The 19,971-nt window shown below is 49.4% G+C and overlaps 1 protein-coding gene and 1 long non-coding RNA gene across 2 annotated transcripts in view; one reads left to right on the forward strand and one right to left on the reverse strand.

The window, feature by feature from the left end:
* Window positions 1-1,335: 1,335 nt before the first annotated feature.
* NEU2 (neuraminidase 2) lies at window positions 1,336-3,727 on the reverse strand. Its single transcript, XM_060015474.1, is given in 4 exon segments — window positions 1,336-1,904; window positions 1,907-1,957; window positions 1,960-2,272; window positions 3,527-3,727. Coding segments are annotated over 4 exon segments (1,134 nt in total).
* Window positions 3,728-13,905: 10,178 nt separating this feature from the next.
* The window catches only part of LOC132428296 (uncharacterized), a 40,498-nt gene continuing 34,432 nt past the window's right edge, over window positions 13,906-19,971 (forward strand). The window contains exon 1 of the long non-coding RNA XR_009520098.1: window positions 13,906-14,025. This is a non-coding gene — a long non-coding RNA (uncharacterized lncRNA). The remainder of the gene's footprint in view (window positions 14,026-19,971) is intronic.

Below are 19,971 nucleotides of genomic sequence, written 5' to 3' on the forward strand. Positions count from 1 at the left end.
CTGATTCATTGGAATTTTGTTCCTACCTTTAGCCACATCACCTATAGAAGAATAACTTACGATGACTGTAGTGGGTAGAGTGGCGGCCCCCAAAGATATATCCATGTCCTAGCCCCAGAGCCTGTGAATGTGACATAATTTGGAAAAGAGTCTTTGCTGATGTAATTAAGTGAAGGATTATCCTAGATCACCCTGGATTATCCAGGTGGGCACTAAATCCAATGACAAGTGTCCTTAAAAGATACAGAGGAGGAAGCAGGGAGGGAGGAAGAGAAAGCCGTGAGAAGACGGAGGCAGACATGAAAGTGGTGCAGCCACGAGCCAGGGGAGGCCTGGGGCCACCAGAATCTGGAAGAGGCCGGGAAGCACTCTCCCCTAGAGCCTTGGGAGGGAGCACAGTCCTTTGAACACCTTGATTTTGGACTTCTAGCCTCCAGAACTGTGAGAGAGTAAATTTCTGTTGTTTTAGGCCACTAAATGGGTGGTACTTTGTTACAGCAGCCCTGGGAAACTAACACAACAACCTAAGCCAGCTTACTTTTCCTAGACTCTGCCTTACCCCCCTGCAGTGCTGTTGCCCATGCTACCTGCTCTAAAGGATTGAGGACACGCACAGAGACATGGACAGACAGACACACAGGCACACAAACATACGCACACGCACACAAACATACGCACACGCACACAAACGTACGCACACACACAAACATACGCACACACACAAACGTACGCACACTTACAAACATATACACACAAACATATGCACACGCACACAAACATACACACACTTACAAACATATACACACAAACGCACGCACACACACACAAACATACGCACACTTACAAACACATACACACAAACGTACGCACACACACATACGCACACGCACACAAACATACGCACACACAAACATACGCACACACACAAACATACGCACACAAACATCCGCACCCACACACAAACATACGTACACATCTTTGCTAATTTACAGCTTTGTCCCAGCCTTTGCCCAGGAACCTGATGAGCATTTGCTAAGAGAAAACGGGCTGGACTAGTTAACTTATCAAACCTGCAGAAAACCTGGCTGGGGGGAGCAGGCAGACTGAACCAAGGGGCTCCAGGAGGCCAGGTTCCTTCAGTTTCTGGGCTGCAAATAGAATCCTCTGGGAAGGCTGAGACAGCGCAGGCGGAAAGGAGCCCAGAGACAGACTCGCACTTGCACACCTTCGACAAAGGGAACAGAGAGGCAGCCTCCCAGGTCCAGAGGGCACTGGGAGGAAGGAAACGGCCAGCCTCTCAGTGGAGAGAGCCCTCTCGGGCAGTACACAGCGGGCTCACTGCAGCAAAAATTCAGCTGGGAAGGCCTGTTTCAGGGTGAACATGACGAAGACGATCTCCTCGTAATCATCCGATTTGTACAGACACCCAAACTGGGGTGACCCATTGGGGCCGGCGCCCATTCTCTGGAGGTCTGAGTAAGCGCAGCTGCCCGGGGTCTGCAGTGGGGGCTCCGACCAGGCCTAGGGTGCAGGGGGCTGTCAATTGAGGTACACGCCCAGGTTGGCTCTCCCCCGTGGGTCAGTCGGGTGCGTGTAGAGCGGTCACTGGTCTGGGGATTCTGATCCCGCATGGGGGCTGGGGAAGCCAATGATGCTCCCTTGGCAGCCGTGGGGAGTCTCCACAAGCCTCTGCACTGGCTGGGTCTCCCCGAAATCGAGCCCGTCGTTGGCGCTCTGGACCTGGACCCTGGCTCGGAGGGGGCTTCTCGCGTTCAGGTACACAGCCCTCCGTTTTGCATCCCCAACTTGGGCCGCCTGGCACTCCAGGGTGTCCCGGGCCACGAGTTTCCCTCTCGCCCACGTGTTCCCGTGGTTGTGGCTGACCAGGCAGAAGGCGGAGGGGTAGGCGCCTGCAGGGAGGGACGGGTGCAGTAAGCGTAGGCTGGCAGCACCAGCTCTGCGTAGGGTTGTGCAGCTGCAGACAGTGTCCCGGGCCCACCGCGAAAGTGGCCCCGTCCTTGTGGGCCGGGCCAATGACAGAGTCCGTGATGTCCCTGACGAGGCTCCAGGACCTCCTGTGGTCGGTGCTGGTGACCTGGCACAGCCGTGTCACGTTGACCCTGGTGTGGAGCTGGTGGTGCTCGGACACCTGCCCAAGGACGGCAATGAAGAAGAGGAAAATGGTCCCTGTCTTCTCGTCGTACAGGGGGCTTGGGTTCATGGGGCGGTGGCCCTCCATCTGGGCTTGGGCCACCTCCTCCTGTGCATGCCACTGCAAGTGAGGAGAGAAGGAGAAGCACAGCTTGGAAACGGCCAGTGACAGTGACAGAGGCTGCACTCTGGGGGGCGGTGTGTCTCATGGGGTTAGGATCAAGGGTCATGGAGGAGAGCCCTTGGTCCAGCGCTCATTCACCCTCACAACACCTCCCAGAGCGGGACCCAGGGCTCCGCTTCACTTCCTCCGAGACAGCCCAACCCTACCCAATCCCACCAACATACATCCAGGGCGCCTATGATGTACTAGATCTCAAGTACAAAGAGGATTCTGGCACCAGCCGTTCGCAGCTCCATCCCAGCTCCTTCAACTTACCAGCTCAGTCCAGCTTCCCATTCTTGAAAAGTAAAGCCCTGGTAATAACTACAATATTCTGCCTGTGTGTGATAGAATAGGACAATCGCCTCCCACCTTCTATACACCAACCTCTATTAATGTAGCCTAGGAGGGGGCAGCACCATGATGCTAGGACTCACAGTGAGCTTCCATAGTCCCCGGGCGTCTGTCATAGATGCTGCAGCTCTGCTGTCTATCCCTATTCGTTAATAGCTATCCCCCAGTGAGTGTTTCTCAGGACAGACACCGTGCCAAGAGTCTAATGTCCATAGTCTCATCTAACCCTAACCTCTAGCTCCTGGGGGACAGGTATTACGATCTCCATCTTACATCTATAGAGCGAGAGGCTTAGATAAGGTAGATGAGCTGCCCAAGGCCGTACTTCTGGTAAGCGGTAGAACCAGGACTTTGAACCCAGGTCCATCTGCTTCAAACCCATGCTCTAAACAACTACAAGGACATAATGACCACAAAGTAAAGATAATAATGATATTAAACCCTTCATATGTGAAAAGCCAGCCTTGGGTGTTCATCAGAATTACTCGATCTACATGCTGGAACTTCAGGACGCAAGCCATCACCCCAACAACCCACCCCAGGTTAATTTTACTCAAAGGATCAACTTCCTCCCAGTTATGTGATGCTGAACTAGTCCTCCCTCAGGTTCTCAAGGATGTAGGGAAACCTTTCAAAAATCAGTTTCCCTGCCTGATTTGTAATAAAACAGATGCAGCCAGGCGAACCGGACTTGTTCAGGGTGAACCCATGTGAGATCCGGGCGATCACTTGGGGATGCCTTCTCTGTCCCATCCTTGATGGTTCCCTGGGTCCCTCTGTCCCCCAGACCTCAGCCATCTAAGGATGAGCTGGTCTCCGTATTCCCAGCAGAGCAATCACAGCCACTTCCTGCCTTACCCGGACCTGGTGGGTGGACGTGTTGTAGCTTCCCTTGCGCAGGACAATTAGCTTCGCGTGCTCATCCTTCTTGCGTGTCCGCTCTTCTGCAAAGGCCAGCAGGGTCTTCTGCTGAGGCAGGTAGAGCAGAGCGGGGATCCTGTAGGCATGGGCTCCCAACTGGAACACTCTCTCCCTCTGCAGGATGGGGCAGGACGCCATGGGGCTTGAAGGAGGGCGCGGGAAGAGGAGATGAGTCCCCTGCAGTCACGTCCTGAGATGGGGCCAGAGCCGCCCTCCGGGGCAGGTGGAGCTCACCTCACAGGTAAGCTGACTGATGCTGGGTGGCCTGTCCTCCTCCCACACAGGGTTCATACCTCTTTATTGCACTCCAAGCCCCTGTTTACCGACCCTCACGTGCCTCCCACGGAGTTTGACAACACCTCTGTCCCTGCGACGTTAGGAGCGGGTATCTGGAAAAGAGTGTTTTGTGTTGTATTTTTCTTACAAGTTGACAAACCTCCTTATAACAGATTTGTGATAACCTGCAACTGTTTTTGGCAAACCCATCAACCAAACACCGAGCCCCGGGTGGGGTGGGAGGGCTTGCCGAGTGACGTTCTGCAGCTGTCCAACTGTCAGAAAATGACACATGGGAGCTTTTTATAACTCCAGAGCGCTAGAAATTTGTCTTAGAAAAAAAAAATAAAAGGGTAGTGGGGGGAAACCTTGATTCTTAAGGTTCTCCTCCCAGGCTGCCTGAGGCTAAGGCCCAGCTGTGTCCCACATGTGGACTCCACCCCTGAGGCAGGGACAGGGCGATGGGAATGGAACAGGGAGGCCCTGGGTGACAGGGCTCACTCAGACGCAGAGGATCCTCCAGAGCTACAAGGAAATAAAAATGAAAAACAAACATTTGGCCAAAAAGGGTGGCAAGGGCTGGAGGTAACTTGGTGACCGTGCATGACAGTGGACTCCGTGCTGGGCCACCTGGGTCCCCTTCAGGGGGCTGAAAAGAACTTCCTCCTCCTGGTCATACCCCAGAAAGCACTGTATCTGAAGACTGGCCTGCCCAGAATGTAAAGACCCGGTCCCCTTGTCCTAACTCAGATGCTCTGAAGGGTCCCAGCTCCAGGGTTCCCTGTGGGCTCAGCTGAGGCTTCCCTGGGGCCCGCGGCCCAGCTTCTCCATCTGCCCCTCCCACAGCCCTCCCTTCCTTTGCACAGCACTGACCCTACAAACCACCTGCGTCAGAGCCTGCTTCCTGGGGAGCCCCACCTCCAACGCGAGCTTGGGGAGGGAAAGTAGAAAGCAAGGTGAGCTCTAAGAGTCACACAGCTTCTCCTCTGTACACCCTTTCCAACTGCTTGCCTTTTCCCTACCATGTACGTATATTATCTGTTTAAAACTTAATTTAACATTTTTGAGAAAGAAATGTAATCTATCAGTATTTTACTCAATCCATTATGAATATTATTGTTTGGACAATGTAAAAATATGTGATTGCCTGAACACGGGTGGAAGAACTAAGTCTTCATGATAAAATCTAGACCGGCAAAGGGCAGTCCAAGAAAACAGGGCTTGGAAGACATAGCAGTAGCTAAGTTGACATTTTGTTATGAAAGATATATTAAAAGTAGAAATAAAAATCAGGGAGAAAGGTGCCGTTCAACAGTGTCCTCTAGAAAATTCATCAAGGGTTTGTTTAAGCTCTTGGATATTTACCTAGGAGTAGAAATGCTGGGTCATATGGTAATTTGATATTTAACTTTTTTTTTTTAACTTTTTGAGGCGCTACCACATCAGCTGCACCGTTTTACATTCCTACGAGCAATGTATTAAGGTTCTAATCCCCCCACAACCTCATCAACACTGGTTATTGTGTCTTTTTTGATAATAGCCATGCCAGTGGGCATGAAGTGGTATCTGACTGCGGTTTTGATTGGCATTTGGTGCAATGATGACTAATGATGTTGGGCATCTTTGCATGGGCTTATTGGCCATTGGAGCTGGACTTTAGCCTGGAGGTAATGGGAAGATTTCAAACTCCTTTAGGCAAGGGAGTGGTGATCTCACTTGATCAGCTTTTGAGGAAGTCTTTCTTTTGGCTTCAGGGTACAAGGGGTCAGAAGGTGAGTCTGTTGCAATTTTCCAAGTGAGATAAAATAAAAGCCTGGGTGGAGCAGAGACAGTGACCACTGAAAGAGGAGCTCAGCTCCTAGAGACGGGAAGCAGTAAAATTAATAGGGTTGGGAGGGCAAATTAGGGAGGACTTGAGAATGTCCCTGTTTAAAATAGGCTACCTTGATTTCCACAGAGTCTGTGACTGTTTTCTGGATTTCTCTTTTAGACTCTAATCTCTTTTAGGATGGGGAGAAATTTATTCATTCATATTGCAAAAATTTATCATGTTCTTACCTTGTGCATTGCATTGTTCTAGGAACTTGGGATGCTTTGTGAATAAACATAGATCCCTGGCCTTGTGGAGTCTGTGTTCTAATGGGGATGGGTGGGGTTACTATTATTGCCCCAAATCAAATAGTGGTCACTAGGGCTGGGACCTGTCCGAGCACCTGACAAGGATGGCCTTACTTGACCTCACAAATGCCCACAAATGCCCTGCTCTGTAAAACCTGTGAGGCTGACAACGATGCCCCTGGGGAAGAGATGTTGGCATTGAGGAGGAAAGCTGTGGACACACGCTAACCCCAGCCCTATGGGCTGCTAGTAAGTATTTGTCATGTGTGTATTTAGAGCCAACGCCGGCACAGGACGGGGGCTGGGGAAGGAAAAGGGGCCCTCAGTGTCCGCTTAAGGACGGTTCTCTATCCTCAGGAACTCAGCGCTGGCCCAAAGTCGCACACCCATTAGCAGCACCAATCCCCAAATGTCTTCATAATAATAACAGCAAACACTTAAGTGGCTCTTACAAAGTGCTGGACACTCTTTAAATACCCTACAATACTTTTTAAAATGTTTTGTAAATTGTATTTACAAACTGTATTATTTACAATACAAATTACAAATACTTATTCATTTAATCCCCACGACACCCCCGTGATGTAGACACTATTATTATCCCATTGTACAGATGAGAGAACTGAGTTCACCCAACGCTTCAGTGTCCAAGCTGGAGCTAAAAAGCACTTCTAACCCCGTGCAATACTGTCTCCGGGAGGCGTTCTGGAAAATATCATCTTCCTGAACCTCATTACACTTCCAGTGATGCTTTGACACCACATGTTGGCCCACTGGACCCAGCTCTGGCTCCAAACTGGCAGCGGCCTCAGACTGGCTTAGTGGAAAGAGAACTGAATTAGGAGTCAAAAACTTCGAATTCTGGTCCTAGGTTCACTCCTACCAGGTGTGTATCTTTGGGTAAAAACCCACCTCCCTGGGTTGTATCTCTCCACCTGGCAAGAAGGGAGCTATAAGGGTTGCCATGCTGGCCCCTCCATCTCCAGGGAGGAGGTTGAGCTGGGACCCGAGTCCTGGGGGAGGGGAGAGCCCTCAGCACAACCTGGTCTCACCCGCCAGCATAAAACAGTCGGAGAGAAGACAGGGTCGGGTTGAACTTCAAGAAACTGCCGTTCGTAGTATATATAAGTACATGCCACCCTCTCACTACCAAACGTAAGGCAGAGAGCTAGTGGGAAGCAGCCGCGTAGCGCAGGGAGATCAGCTCGGTGCTGTGTGACTGCCTGGAGGGGTGGGATAGGGAGGGTGGGAGGGAGACCCAAGAGGGAGGAGATATGGGGATATATGTATATGTATAGCTGATTCACTTTGTTATAAAGCAGAAACTAACACACCATTGTAAAGAAATTATACTCCGATAAAGATGTTAAAAAAAAAATGGTACTGATGAACCTAGTGGCAGGGCAGGAATAAAGACGTAGACATAGAGAATGGACTTGAAGACATGGGGCGGGGGAAGGGTAAGCTGGGATGAAGTGAGAGCAGCATCGACATATATGCACTACTTAATGTAGAATAGATAGCTAGTGGGAAGCAGCCACGTGGCACAGGGAGATCAGCTCGGTGCTTTGTGACCGCTTGGAGGGGTGGGATAGGGAGGGTGGGAGGGAGACGCAAGAGGGAAGAGATATGGGGACATATGTATATGTATAGCTGATTCACTTTGCTATAAAGCAGAAACCAACACACCATTGTAAAGCAATTATACTCCAATAAAGATGTTAAAAAAAATGAAAAAGAAAGAAAGAAACTGCTGTTTCCCGTAGGTCAAAAGTAGTTGAGCAGCAGCGGTCTCAGCGAGTCCTGCCTGAGGCTACCAGGGCTGCCATGGTTTGCGGTCTTGTGGGTGCTGAGTCCAGAGTGAAGCAGCTCATCAAAGGAAGCTCCCTTATCTCCACACAGCCCACGAGGCCGGCTTTAGCGCTGCCGTCTCGGAAGCAGGGAAGCTGAGGAATGGGTCAGGGAGGCGGTGGATGGCTTCCTGGGGTCGGTGGTGGAGACGGGTGGATCTGAGCCCGCACCCGCCAGATTCCAGAACCCACGCCCGTAACCACCGGGAACACACGCCACAAGACCCGCAGCCGGGACTCGGAGGGCTGAAAGGCTTCCTCCGAAAAAGGCAGGCAGTGGAGGGTCCCTGCTTTTGCCCGTCTCCTGCTGGGAGCAGAGGGGCTCTGTTGTCAGCATTCACCTGCCCACGTTAGGAAGACGCTTTGGCAGCTTACAAATCTGTATTGAGTTCCTCATGTGTGCCAGAAGACAGGTACACAGCTAAACCCTGGTGGTCCCTGCCCTGTTCTGGGAGCCCACAGCAACGCGAGCCAGTACACCTGGGGAGCAGGAGAGAGGCACACTGCAGCCTTCCCAGAGGAAAACCCTTGCCCTTGGGTCAGTTTGGGGTACAGCATTTGCCTGTTGGCTACCACGCTGAAATCATGCCTCTCTCCAGAGAGCAGGCAGCTGTGGGCATCTAGTCTGCCAACAGCACCAGCAGAGCAAGCAGCCTCGTCCCAAGAAAACCCCATTTCCAGAGGGTTCAACAACTCCCCTCGGGCCCAGCTAGCTGGGATTCCCACCCCAAGCTGAGAGGAGCTCTCTCGACACCCACACCAGCACAAGACCACTGAGCACCCTTCTGGAAGTTCAGACCAGCAATACCTTGAGGGCAGAATTAGGAGCTCTCCTGAGCTGAGCCTTCTCCCCACATGCGTCCCCTGGACACCCCAAGAACAGAGCGGGTGCCACATCAGGGGCTTGAGGGGACAGAAAACTGCCATTGTCCGAGGCATCCCCGAACGTCGCTCCATCACTCCGTAACTACCTGGTACGGAAGAACTCTTGTTCATGCCAACAAAGAAACAGGCAGGTCAACTCTCTGAGAAGTGAGAAGCTGTACCTCAAGGCGTGTATTCCAGGTTGGATCCTGGGGCCTGGGCTGGAAGTCGGGGATGTGAGCAGAGGCTGTGGGAACCCAGCTTCCAGAACAATGCAGCCCCCGTATTCCTCCAGCCTCACCTGGAGCCTCGAGGTCTCCTCTGTCGGGCTTGTGCCTATAAACACCTAAGGGAGGCCCTGACCTCTGCCACCCACTCACCTGCTGGCATGCTCCAAGGCGACGTCGGTGTACAGACCCAGCCTCGGCCCAGTTAGGATGCTGCCTCTCATTAAATCCGTCCAGTTCTCTACACAGTCATGCCGGATCAGAGTGAGCCACACGCAGCCTGAGTCAAGCTCACCTCTTAAATGGATGCATCGAGCAAAATGTCTGCACAGAGGGAAGTAGACTTCCCAGGGCCTGGGTGAGACTGGAAGTGCAGGGACACAGGAGAAGGTGCTGGAACCACGCAGGACTCAGCTCCTCTGCTGGCTGTGTCAGGGTCAGCTGCGTGAGCAGAGCAACTTCTTGACCGCTTGGGACCTGAGTTTCCTCTTCTGAAAAATTAGAGCAAAAATATCACAGTGGGGCTTCCCTGGTGGCGCAGTGGTTGAGAGTCCGCCTGCCGATGCAGGGGACACAGGTTCGTGCCCCGGACCGGGAAGATCCCACATGCCGCGGAGCAGCTGGGCCCGTGAGCCATGGCCACTGAGCCTGCGCGTCCGGAGCCTGTGCTCCGCAACGGGAGAGGCCACAACAGTGAGAGGCCCGCGTACCGCAAAAAAAAATCACGGTGGACTCGAAGCTGCATGAGTGCAGACCGTATGCCTCATCTGCTACTACAACCCTGAATCAAGAGCGTTTCTGGATGGACCTAGAGATTGTCATACTGAGAGAAGTAACTCGGACAGAGAAAGACAAATACCATATGATATCGCTTATATGTGGAATCTCAAAAAAGGGTACAAATGAACTTATCTACAAAAGAGAAATAGAGTCACAGATGTAGAAAACACACTTATGTTTACCAGGGGGTAAGGGGGGAGGGGTAAACTGGGAGATTGGAATTGACATATACACACAACTTCTGAGCCATAATTTCTCTCTAAACTTCCTGCTGTGTTCAGGTCTAAAGGCTTTGATTCTTATTCCCCCGTAGTCGTTAAATTAAAATAAACACATCTCCTGGCCACATAACAGTCCCTGAAGAAAGATAACACCAGGGTAGACACAGAATGACCTAAGAATAATCTATCTATTTATGGCACCTGGGGATTTATCTTTCTTGCTCTTGAGATAAAATATATATTTCTACACATATATATGATTTTATATTTTTTCCAGCACTTCTGTGTGTTTAGGAAATTTCATGTGATCTCGGGAAAGCTATTTAACCTGTGTATGTCGGGCTTCCTCATCATAAGACTGTAGCGATGATTAAACAAGTTAATTCATGTACAGTGCTTAGAATGGAACCTAGCCCAGAGGTGGTCAATAAATGTTATGATAATTATTCCTGCTTCTGCTCAGTTCTTTTTCTTGACCAGACCTGGTCCATCACCTTTATATACCTCAAATGTATTTTTCAAATAACCACAACAAGTTTTTTAACTTTAAGCTTTTAAATTCCTCTCCTCTCCCCACTCCCAACAGCAAACTGAACACGGGAAACTATTAGATAATCTTAAAAGAAATTCACTTACAGTGAATTAAACTAAGTACACTTGAAGATTCAATTTCTGCCAATGCACAATTATAATAATCAGTGTAAAATAAATGGCTTATGATTTTTAAATCCATGAATGAGCTATCAAAAATTATCACCCAGAAAATATCACAAAAGCTTCTGGTCAAGGGCATCCCAGTTCTTGAAAGGGATTTCTCAGTGTCTCAGTGCATTCAGGCTGCTACGTACCATAGACTGAGGGGCTTATAGACAACAGAAATTTACTTCTCACTGTTCTGGAGGCTGGGAAGTCCGAGACCAAGGCGCTGGCAGGTTTGGTGTCTGGTGAGAACCCTCTTCCTGCTTCAGAGATGGATGTCTTCTCTCTGTATCTTCCATAGTGGAAATGGCAAGGGAGCTCTCCGGGGTCTCTTTTATAAGGACATTTAGGTCCGTCATAGGCTGAGCCCTCATGGCCTCATCACCTCCCAGAGGACCCACCTTCTATACCACCACACTGGGGGATCGTTTTCAACTTATGAATTTGGGCAGGAGGGATGGGGATACAAACGTTCAGTCTATGACACTCAGTTTCATCCCAAAATATGCCCATAGCAGAATAGTAAACAATCTTTAAAAAGAGTGAAGGATTTAAAGTGTGCTGAATTGGAAAACTACCAAGAAATAGATACAGAACAGTGTGTACGTGCTGTGGTCCAGCCTAAGTAAAACAAAGGATATAGGGGTATGTGTGTGTGTGTGTGTGTGTGTGTGTGTGTGTGTGTGTGTGTGTGTGTGAGAGAGAGAGAGAGAGAGAGAGAGAGAGAGAGAGAGAGAGAAATTATGCATAGAGAGAACATTTCTGGAAGGATACGCATGAAACTATTAACAGAGGTTATGTAAAATGTTTCTGAGCAGGAAAGTGACAGGTTCAGAACTGTGTCAGCCGACTCACATGGCATCTTGAGTGGGATGGGGTGGGGAGGACTGGAAGTAATTGGGAGAGACTGAAACCAGGAGACCTGTTTAAAGGACATCGTGGCAATGGTACAGGTGGGAATTGATGGGGGCCTGTTCTAAAGCAGTGAGATGCAGTGGGGGAGGAAAAGAGAAATTAGATTCACTTTTGAGGTGCTTCCAGTGGTACCCCCAGGGCCCAGCACAGTACCTATACCTGCTAGGTGCTCCAAAATGTACAAAATGAATGGTCTCCTGTGTAGAAGACTTAGAACTCCAGCTCCTACAGGCATCTGCTGGGCACCTCAAGACACCAATCCCACAGACGCCGTGACCCTCTTCTCAGAGTTTGCTCACCCAGCCCGGGGCCCTGGGAAGCAGGGTCGGGAGACGGGGTCCACAGGCAGGTGAAGCCAGGGCCCATGTGTCCCTTGTGCCCCTCTTGCCCTGCCCACCCGGGAGTGTGGCACGGCTTCCTGCCCTGCCCAACCGCCCTCGCCCCACCAGGCCCCCCCACCAACAGCCTGCCACACTGTAGGCAGCCTCTGAGCTGAGCTCCGTGCATACATGGCAGCGAAGTGGTGTCTCCAAAAAGCCGTGGGCCTGGCCTCCCTCGGGACCTAAGAGGAGACGGAAAACTACAAATGAGAAAGGGGGAAAGTGAGCCCAAAAAAATCAGATATAACCCTATACACACATACACACTCACGCATGCACCTGCCACCATAACATGGTGCACTTCGCAGGTGCTTAGAATAGGTTTCCTAAAGGCGTGAGACGATGCAGGCGAATGAACCCGGAGATAAGGAATCTCAGGGATGTGGCGCATGAGGAGCGGTTGAAGCAAAGAGAGCTGAGCCTCCTGAGGAACAGAGCATTCAGCGGGTCCCCCCAAACCCTGAACGTGTACAAGCTCCACTGGGGGCCTTTGGAGGCGGGGGCAGTGGGGAGAAGAGGAAATAATTGCATTTATGCTGGTAACTTCTGAGCCGAATGTGGGGTTTGGTTTATAGTGTCCTGCTCAAATGTTTGTGGAATGAATGAAGGGGTGTGTGGATGGATGGAAGGACGGGTGGGTGGATGGGTGAGTGGATGGGTGGGTGGGTGGATGGATGGATGGATGGACGGATAAGAAACCAAGTCTATCTGGCTTTCAGAGGCAACACTGAAACCATATTTTCATGGCCATCAGAGGGCTGTGGTAGACAGCTTTCAAAGCTGGCCCTCAGCGATCCCTGTGTCCTAGGATTCATGCCTCTGTGTAATCCCCTACCTCTGAGTATAGGCTGTACCTGATGACTTCCTGCCAACGAGTAGAATATAGCAAAGGGGAAGGGATGTTACTTCTGTGAGGAGACCACAAAAGCTGATGACTTCCACCTTCCCGGAATCTCTGTTGAGCACCTTGGTGACAAGCTACCTCAGTGAAGAGGCCTTTGTGGGGCCTCTGGTCAACAGTCAGTGAGGAGCTGAGGGCCTCAGACCAAGAGTCCACAAGGAAGTGAGTGCTGCCAGCAAGCTCGTGAACGTGGAGGGAGATCCTTCCCTAGTGGAGCTTTGAGAAATGATCCCCATCCCACTGGCACCTGGAGCGCAGCCTGTGAGGGACCCTGAGCAGAGAACTCATCTAAGCCCATATTCCTGACCCACAGAAACTATGAGATAGCAAATGTGTGTTGCTTCAAGCCACTACATCTTAGGTTAGTTTGTTGCCAGCAACAGATAGCTAATACAGTGGCTGATATGAGTTTAATATAAAAATGGACATCCTGGCAATTAAACTTGACAAATGACGGTAGTGGTTAAGAGCCCAGGTTTTGGTACTGATTAGATAGGGTTTGAATCCTGGATTCCCAACTTACTAGCTGTGTGGCTTTGGGCAAGATGATCAACTTCTATGAGCCTCTGTTTCTATGTCTTTAAAATGGGCATGATTCTCTGCTCATACAGATAGCACAAGGATTACATAAAACGATTATGGAAAGTACTTAGCCCAGGACCTGTCACTGAATAGAAGGTAGCTATTAGCAACAACAACCACCACAACAGTAGTAGTAATGGAGCAAGTTCCCTCACAAAGCAGCAAGTGTTCCATACCTGGAAGGGATGGAGCTGAGTCACGATGTCATGTGCAAGAAGTGAATGGAACCCTAGAGGACCACAAGCCCTTTCCAAGTCTCAAGGGGCCGCCGGGCTTACCCTGTACCTTCGCTCTGAGCAGCGCTTTTCCTCCTGCATGGCCTCTGGGCCAGGTGTGCAGCCACCACCCTGGCTGGGCTCATGGGATCCAGGAAGCTAAACGCCCAGTCAGGAAATGATTGTCACGGGCACGGGGCCAGCGCTGAGCCAGGCGGGTCTGAAGGTCAGGAATGTTTCCCAAGGAGCCTTTTCCAGGAGAAGACGAAACCTCTGGCTGCGGGTCTCTGGAATGGAAAAGAGGGCTTCCAAGCACACCGGCCTGCTCTGAGGACCCCGACAGGACACAGGACAGGACAGCGAGAGCCCTCCAGGGGTCTCCAACCCCCAGGAGCTCTTCACTGACAGGTGAGCAAATGGTTTTAGTATTTTTTTAATGAAATGAGATGAAATGAGATAATGGTCCAAGGTGTGGCCCGGGCCGCGTAGGGAAGACCCCAGGCAGGTGTGTGAAGGGAGAGGCAACCCCACTCCCCCCTTCACTGAGAAAGAGATTGAGGAGAGGAAACAGTCCTGGATCTCATTCATCTTAGCTTCATCACTCTCCCCTCCGGGACTCAGTTTCACCATCTGTGAATTGGGGTAATGATTCCTTCCAGGCTCCTCTCCCGTGAAGGCTCCAGGAGCAAGTGAGATAATGAACAGGACTGGCTACAGAAGTGGCAGGGCCCCATGCAAAATGAATAAGGCCCCTTGTTCAAAAATTATTAAGAATTTCAAGAATGAAGAATTTTAGAATGATTAAGAACTGCAACAGCAGAGCGTTAAACTAAGTGAGGGGTCCTTCTAAGGGCAGGGCCCTGTGTGACTGCACAGGTCACACGCCTATGGCTCCAGCCCTAAAAAATAAATGTACACGTAAACTGTGAAGTGCTGAACAAACTGAGATTACTAGGTACCCGTGGCTCAAATCTCAGGGTCAGGAAGCACCCCTGGGGAACGGAAGTCACAGTGGTGAAGTGACAGCCCACTGCACTGCTGCTCTGGGTCCCGTCTCAGAGGGCGCCACCCTCTCAACCTTCTGGACTTGCACCGCCATCTGGCCTCAAGCCAAAGCCTGGTGCGATACAAATGTCTGGGGACACAGTTTTCTTGGATGTGGCAAAGGTAGGTTGTTCTTTTCGACCTTGATTTAAAGTTTGTTCATTTGCAGCAATATGGACGCATCATGAGATTATCATACTTGCGAAGTAAGCCAGACAGAAAGACAATTATCATATGATATCACTTATATGTGGAATCTTAAAAAAAATGATATAAATGAACGTATATACAAAACAGAAATAGATGCACAGACATAGGAAACAAACGTATGATTACCAAAGGGGAAGAGGGGGAGGGATAAATTAGGAGCTTGGGATTAACATATATTAGTAGTTATATATATAACTACTATATTTAAAATCGATAACCAACAAGGACCTACTGTATAGCACAGGGAACTATACTCAATATTTTATAATAACCTATAAGGGAAAAGAATCTGAAAAAAGAAATGTATGTTTAACTGAATCACTTTGCTGTATACCTGAAACTAACACAACATTGTAAATCAACTATACTTCAATTTTTAGAAAAGATCTATTGTATCAGTTGCACTAGCAAAACAAAAAATTAATAAAATAAAATAAAATTTGGGATGTTCACACAGTCCCTGGCTAAACAGCACTGGGACTTGCAGATTCCTATACTTATGACAGTTCTGCCAAGTTCTGACAATGGTAATTGGAAAAATGCTTATGTTAACACAGTAAGATGGCTGGTGGGAACGTCCCAACGCCCCCGCCCCCCCATCACAGCTTTGTCCTCCCCTCCCCTTCTCCCTCTCCGCTTTTGCACTGAAATTTTCTTTTCCCTTTTCACTCCTGTCCTGGCTGCCCTTGGCATTGTTTAACCCTGCAGCAGTAGAAATCGGGGTCTCCAGGGATGTCTCAAGCTTTCTGGTCCACGAAAACAAACAATAGACCATCTTCCTTGATGCCACCCTCAATTCCACCCCTTCCTGGAGTCCAAATTGTCTTGAAAACCCTCTCTTGGAAGGGCTCCCCACGGGAAAGGCAGGGGGTCACGCTAATGACAGTGACCAGAGATGGAGGAAGACCACTGCTTTAAGAACTTGCCCGTAGACCTCTCTGACCTCTGCAAGGGTAGCCCAGGAAGCTTACGCTAGTGGACGAACCAGACCAGAGGCTCAGAGGAGGAGGCCAGATCTAGCTGCCTCGCCCTGCTTGCTCCGCCGTGGACGCTATAGCCACTGTTTGTCTCAGCAGTTAGCGAGCCCGCCAGTCCTGCATCAGACAGCCCATCTGCCGGGACGGGTCCTTTCCCCGTGTCCGTGAGCCCACTGCCACCCTAAGTAGGTGTCAGCACTGCTGCTCTAAGGTTACCCAAGCATCCCCAGAGAAAGACAAAAGTCCTTCCTTTGTTCTTTCAACAAATAATCCCCGAGCACCTGGGGCAGGTAAGGTGTCTACCTTAATTGGCCTCACCTTTGGAATGGAAAAAAAATGAGGATCATCAGAGGGATATCAGGAAGGCCTGCATGGAGGAGGTGGCCTTTGAACTGAGCATCACTAAACAACCTAACATCACTTCTTAATTATTTTACAAGAGGAGAAGAGCTGATGAGTAGAGTTTTATGTATTATGAAGTAAGTCTCCCTAACTTGGAAAATAAGGTACTAATTTTTTCACACTTAACCCCAATTGAATGTTGCAAGTTCTTTAAATAGCACTCTTTTACAGAGAGCACATTCCCAGGGAAAGGACAGCAGGGTTTCAACAAGGTGAAACAGGAGCCCCACAGGACCTGGTGATGGCGGAAGCAGAGGCAAGGACCTGGGGAAGCAGGAGGCCTGTTTAAAGGATGCTGATAGAGCAGGTTTGCTAGAGCAGAGAGAAGGTGGTGGTGAGGTGGCCCCAACCCATGTGGCCTGGACCCCAAAGGTCCCCAGAGATCACAGCAGGGGTCCACATGGCCAGCATGCCTCAGGGGCACCCATGCCTCACTTCCACACTCCAGCACCAGCTGGCTTTGCCTCCATCACCTTCACTTTTGGCAGGAGGTTTGTGCCCCAGCAATGGTGTCTCCTACAGTTAGGAGCTCTGACCATCAATTATCCAGGTCTTTGAGGAGTTTAGAATGGGACATTGATGCATTATTATTTAATGACTATGTTTCCTATCAGAAATAAACCCTTCAAAACACAGACTCTCCAATAGACAAGAGCTTGGACCATGCCTTAAAAGGCTCAGAGATGCTTGGGAGCCACTGGGGCAGGGACCAGCAGGGATGAGGAAGGCATGCAAGCTGGATCTAAGGACCTTGACCCCCAGGCTCTGTCCGGAAGTGGCAAGGGTTGGTCTCGGGTGGCTGACTCGGGGAGCATTGCGCAACCCCATGGGCTAGTCTGTATGACCTGCTTATCTCCGTGTTTCTATCCACCACGGCAGTGTGCTCCTTGCAGACGGTCTCCTCAGAGAACATCTCATCCAGCCGGTCGGTATCTGTGGCACCCTGGCCTTGGACCAGCAGGGCAAGGGTGCCGCAAATACCATGATAAGATGTGATGAGATGGACAGAGCCCCTGCCCCTCTCCCAAGCTCCCCACCTTCCTTCCGAGCCCCTCAGCTGCCCCTGCCCCTTTACTGCTGTCCAAATAAGTAGATTCAGAAAACCCAATTTCCTACTCACAGGCTGATTCATTTGGCGTTCTTGAGCCAAAACAGATTCGCATTAAACCCCACTAATGGGACAAAAAGCTTCCAAGTATTTTAAATTTATAAAACCTTGGCATAATGGGCTTTACATGATGCTCTCTAGGTGTAAATCTGTTCATGAAAGTGAGTACATCTATAAAGATATTTTTGCTCTCATCTGAGTGACAACGACATTCCTTTGTGGATTCTTGAACACTGGAGGAAAGCCCTCCTTTCTGCCAAGTTCCTTTTTAGGAAGTTAGCGTTGAACTTAAAAATGATTTTAGGGGCTTCCCTGGTGGTGCAGTGGTTGAGAGTCTGTCTGCCGATGCGGGGGACGTGGGTTCGTGCCCCTGTCCGGGAAGATCCCACATGTCACGGAGCGGCTGGGCCCGTGAGCCATGGCCGCTGAGCCTGCGCATCCGGAGCCTGTGCTCTGCAACGGGAGAGGCCACAACAGTGAGAGGCCCGCGTACCGCAAGAAAAAAAAAATGATTTTAAGGTTCTTTGTTTCTGGATTAAAAAGGCCTCTGGCACATGGACAGTTTTTCCTGGTGCCTGAAATATCAGAGCAGCCACCTAGAACTAACTTTCTGCAGTTTTCTGCCTTCTTTGGCACTGATTCAGAGTCAAGATCAAAGTCACTCGCAGTCGGCTAATGTGGGTTCCAGGTCAAGGGTAAGACAGGGAGGGATTCCAACTTGGGGTCAAAATGAAGCCATCTTGTTGCTCAATCAAAGGTAAACAGATCCACCTAAGCTATGCTTGGAAAAACATTATTATAGCTGATTTGTGTATCCATTGGTGAAATATCACAGAAATTGTCAGAATAAAGTAGCCTGGGTGGGTGTGCAGCATCTTTTAACAGTGGCCACAGGCTGTAGAGGCCAAGGTGATACTTGTGTAACAGAGGCCCAGCCTGGGTCAGTGTCTATCACTTTGCCAGAGCCAGGCTGCCTCCACCACCTGCTGGCTGTGTGACCTTGGCTGAGTCAGTTAACCTCTCTGAACCTCCACGTTCTCTACTGTGAACATGGAGGACATGGCACAAGGACAGTAATGATCATATAGGCTCGCCCTGAGTGTTCAATGAGATGATGAATGAATTGAAGATGAACTACCCAATGAGAAGAATGTGGTTCTCATTACTACTATCCCAACAGGTCTTGAGGAAGAAAATGGACCTTTTTTTTTTTTTTTCCAATATAGAAGTGGACTTTAAGTAGCAGGGAGAGGGAGTACCCTGGCAGTCCAGTGGTTAGGACTTGGTACTTTCACTGCTGAGGGCCCAGATTCAGTCCCTGGTCAGGGAACTAAGATTCCACAAACCATGCAGTACAGCCAAAAATAAATAAATAAAAGCAGCAGGGAGAGAATTTATTAGTTCACACAGTCAGAGAATTGAGCACAAAACACTAGTGTGTACACAAGGACCCTCAAACGTAAAGAGAGCAGGCATCCTTTGAAGAGTTGGCCCAATCTGCCTCAAGGGCTCTGAGCTTGTCCATCTCTGAGGAGCCCCATTCCTCCGCGGCACCACTCACGTCTGCCTGTGGTCAGCTGAGAAGACCACACACCCAGCAATGTTTCCCTCGAGGAGTCAGCACATTGGATTCGATGATTATTTTCCTTCAGTAAATATTTCCTGGTAAGCGAAGGCATTGTTTCTGGCAAAAACCTAATGCTCCAACGTTGTTTCTTTCCAGTTTCATTGAGATGTAACTGACAGGCAGCACGCTGTAACTCTAAGGTGGACAGCATAGTGATTTGACTTACATAGATTGTGAAACGTTTACCACAATAAGTTTAGTGATCACCCATCATCTCATATAGATACAGAATTAAAGAAATGGAATAAAAAGTAGTTTCCTTTGTGATGAGGACTCTTAGGGTTTATGCTTTTAGCAACTTTCATAGATAACACGCAGCAGTGTCATATTTATCATGTTGTACGTTACACCTTATAACATAACTGGAAGTTTGTGCCTTTTCAGTGTCCTCGTCTAATTCCCCCTTTCCGTATCCCCCGCTTCTGGTAACCACAAATCTGATCTCTTTTTCTATGAGTTCGTTTGTTTTTGAAGTATAATTGGGCTACAATACTATGTTACTTCCTGTTACACAACATAATTTGACATTTCTGTACATCTCCACATGATGGCCATGGTAAGTCTAATTACAATATGCCATCATACAAAGGTATTATATAGTCACTGGCTGTGTTCCCCATACTGTACATTTCACTCCCATGACTCATTTATTTTGCAGCTGGAAATTTGGACCTCTTGATCTCCCTGGCCTATTTCTTTCCTTCCCTACCCTCCTACACTCTGGCAACCACCTGTTTGTTCTCTGTATCTATAACCCCGTTTCGGTTTTGTTATGTTTGTTCATTTGTTTTGTTTCATAGATTCCATGTATAAGTGAAATCATGAATTACTGTTCTTCCTCTGTTTGACTTATTTCACTTAGCATAATAAAAACCTCTAGGCCCATCCATGTTGTCGCAAATGGCAAGATTTCATTCTTTTTTATGGCTGAGTAATATTCCGTGTGTGTGTGTGTGTGTGTGTGTGTGTGTGTGTGTATTTATATA

Source organism: Delphinus delphis, chromosome 7 (assembly GCF_949987515.2).
Source record: "Delphinus delphis chromosome 7, mDelDel1.2, whole genome shotgun sequence".
In the NCBI taxonomy this organism is placed as follows: domain Eukaryota; kingdom Metazoa; phylum Chordata; class Mammalia; order Artiodactyla; family Delphinidae; genus Delphinus; species Delphinus delphis.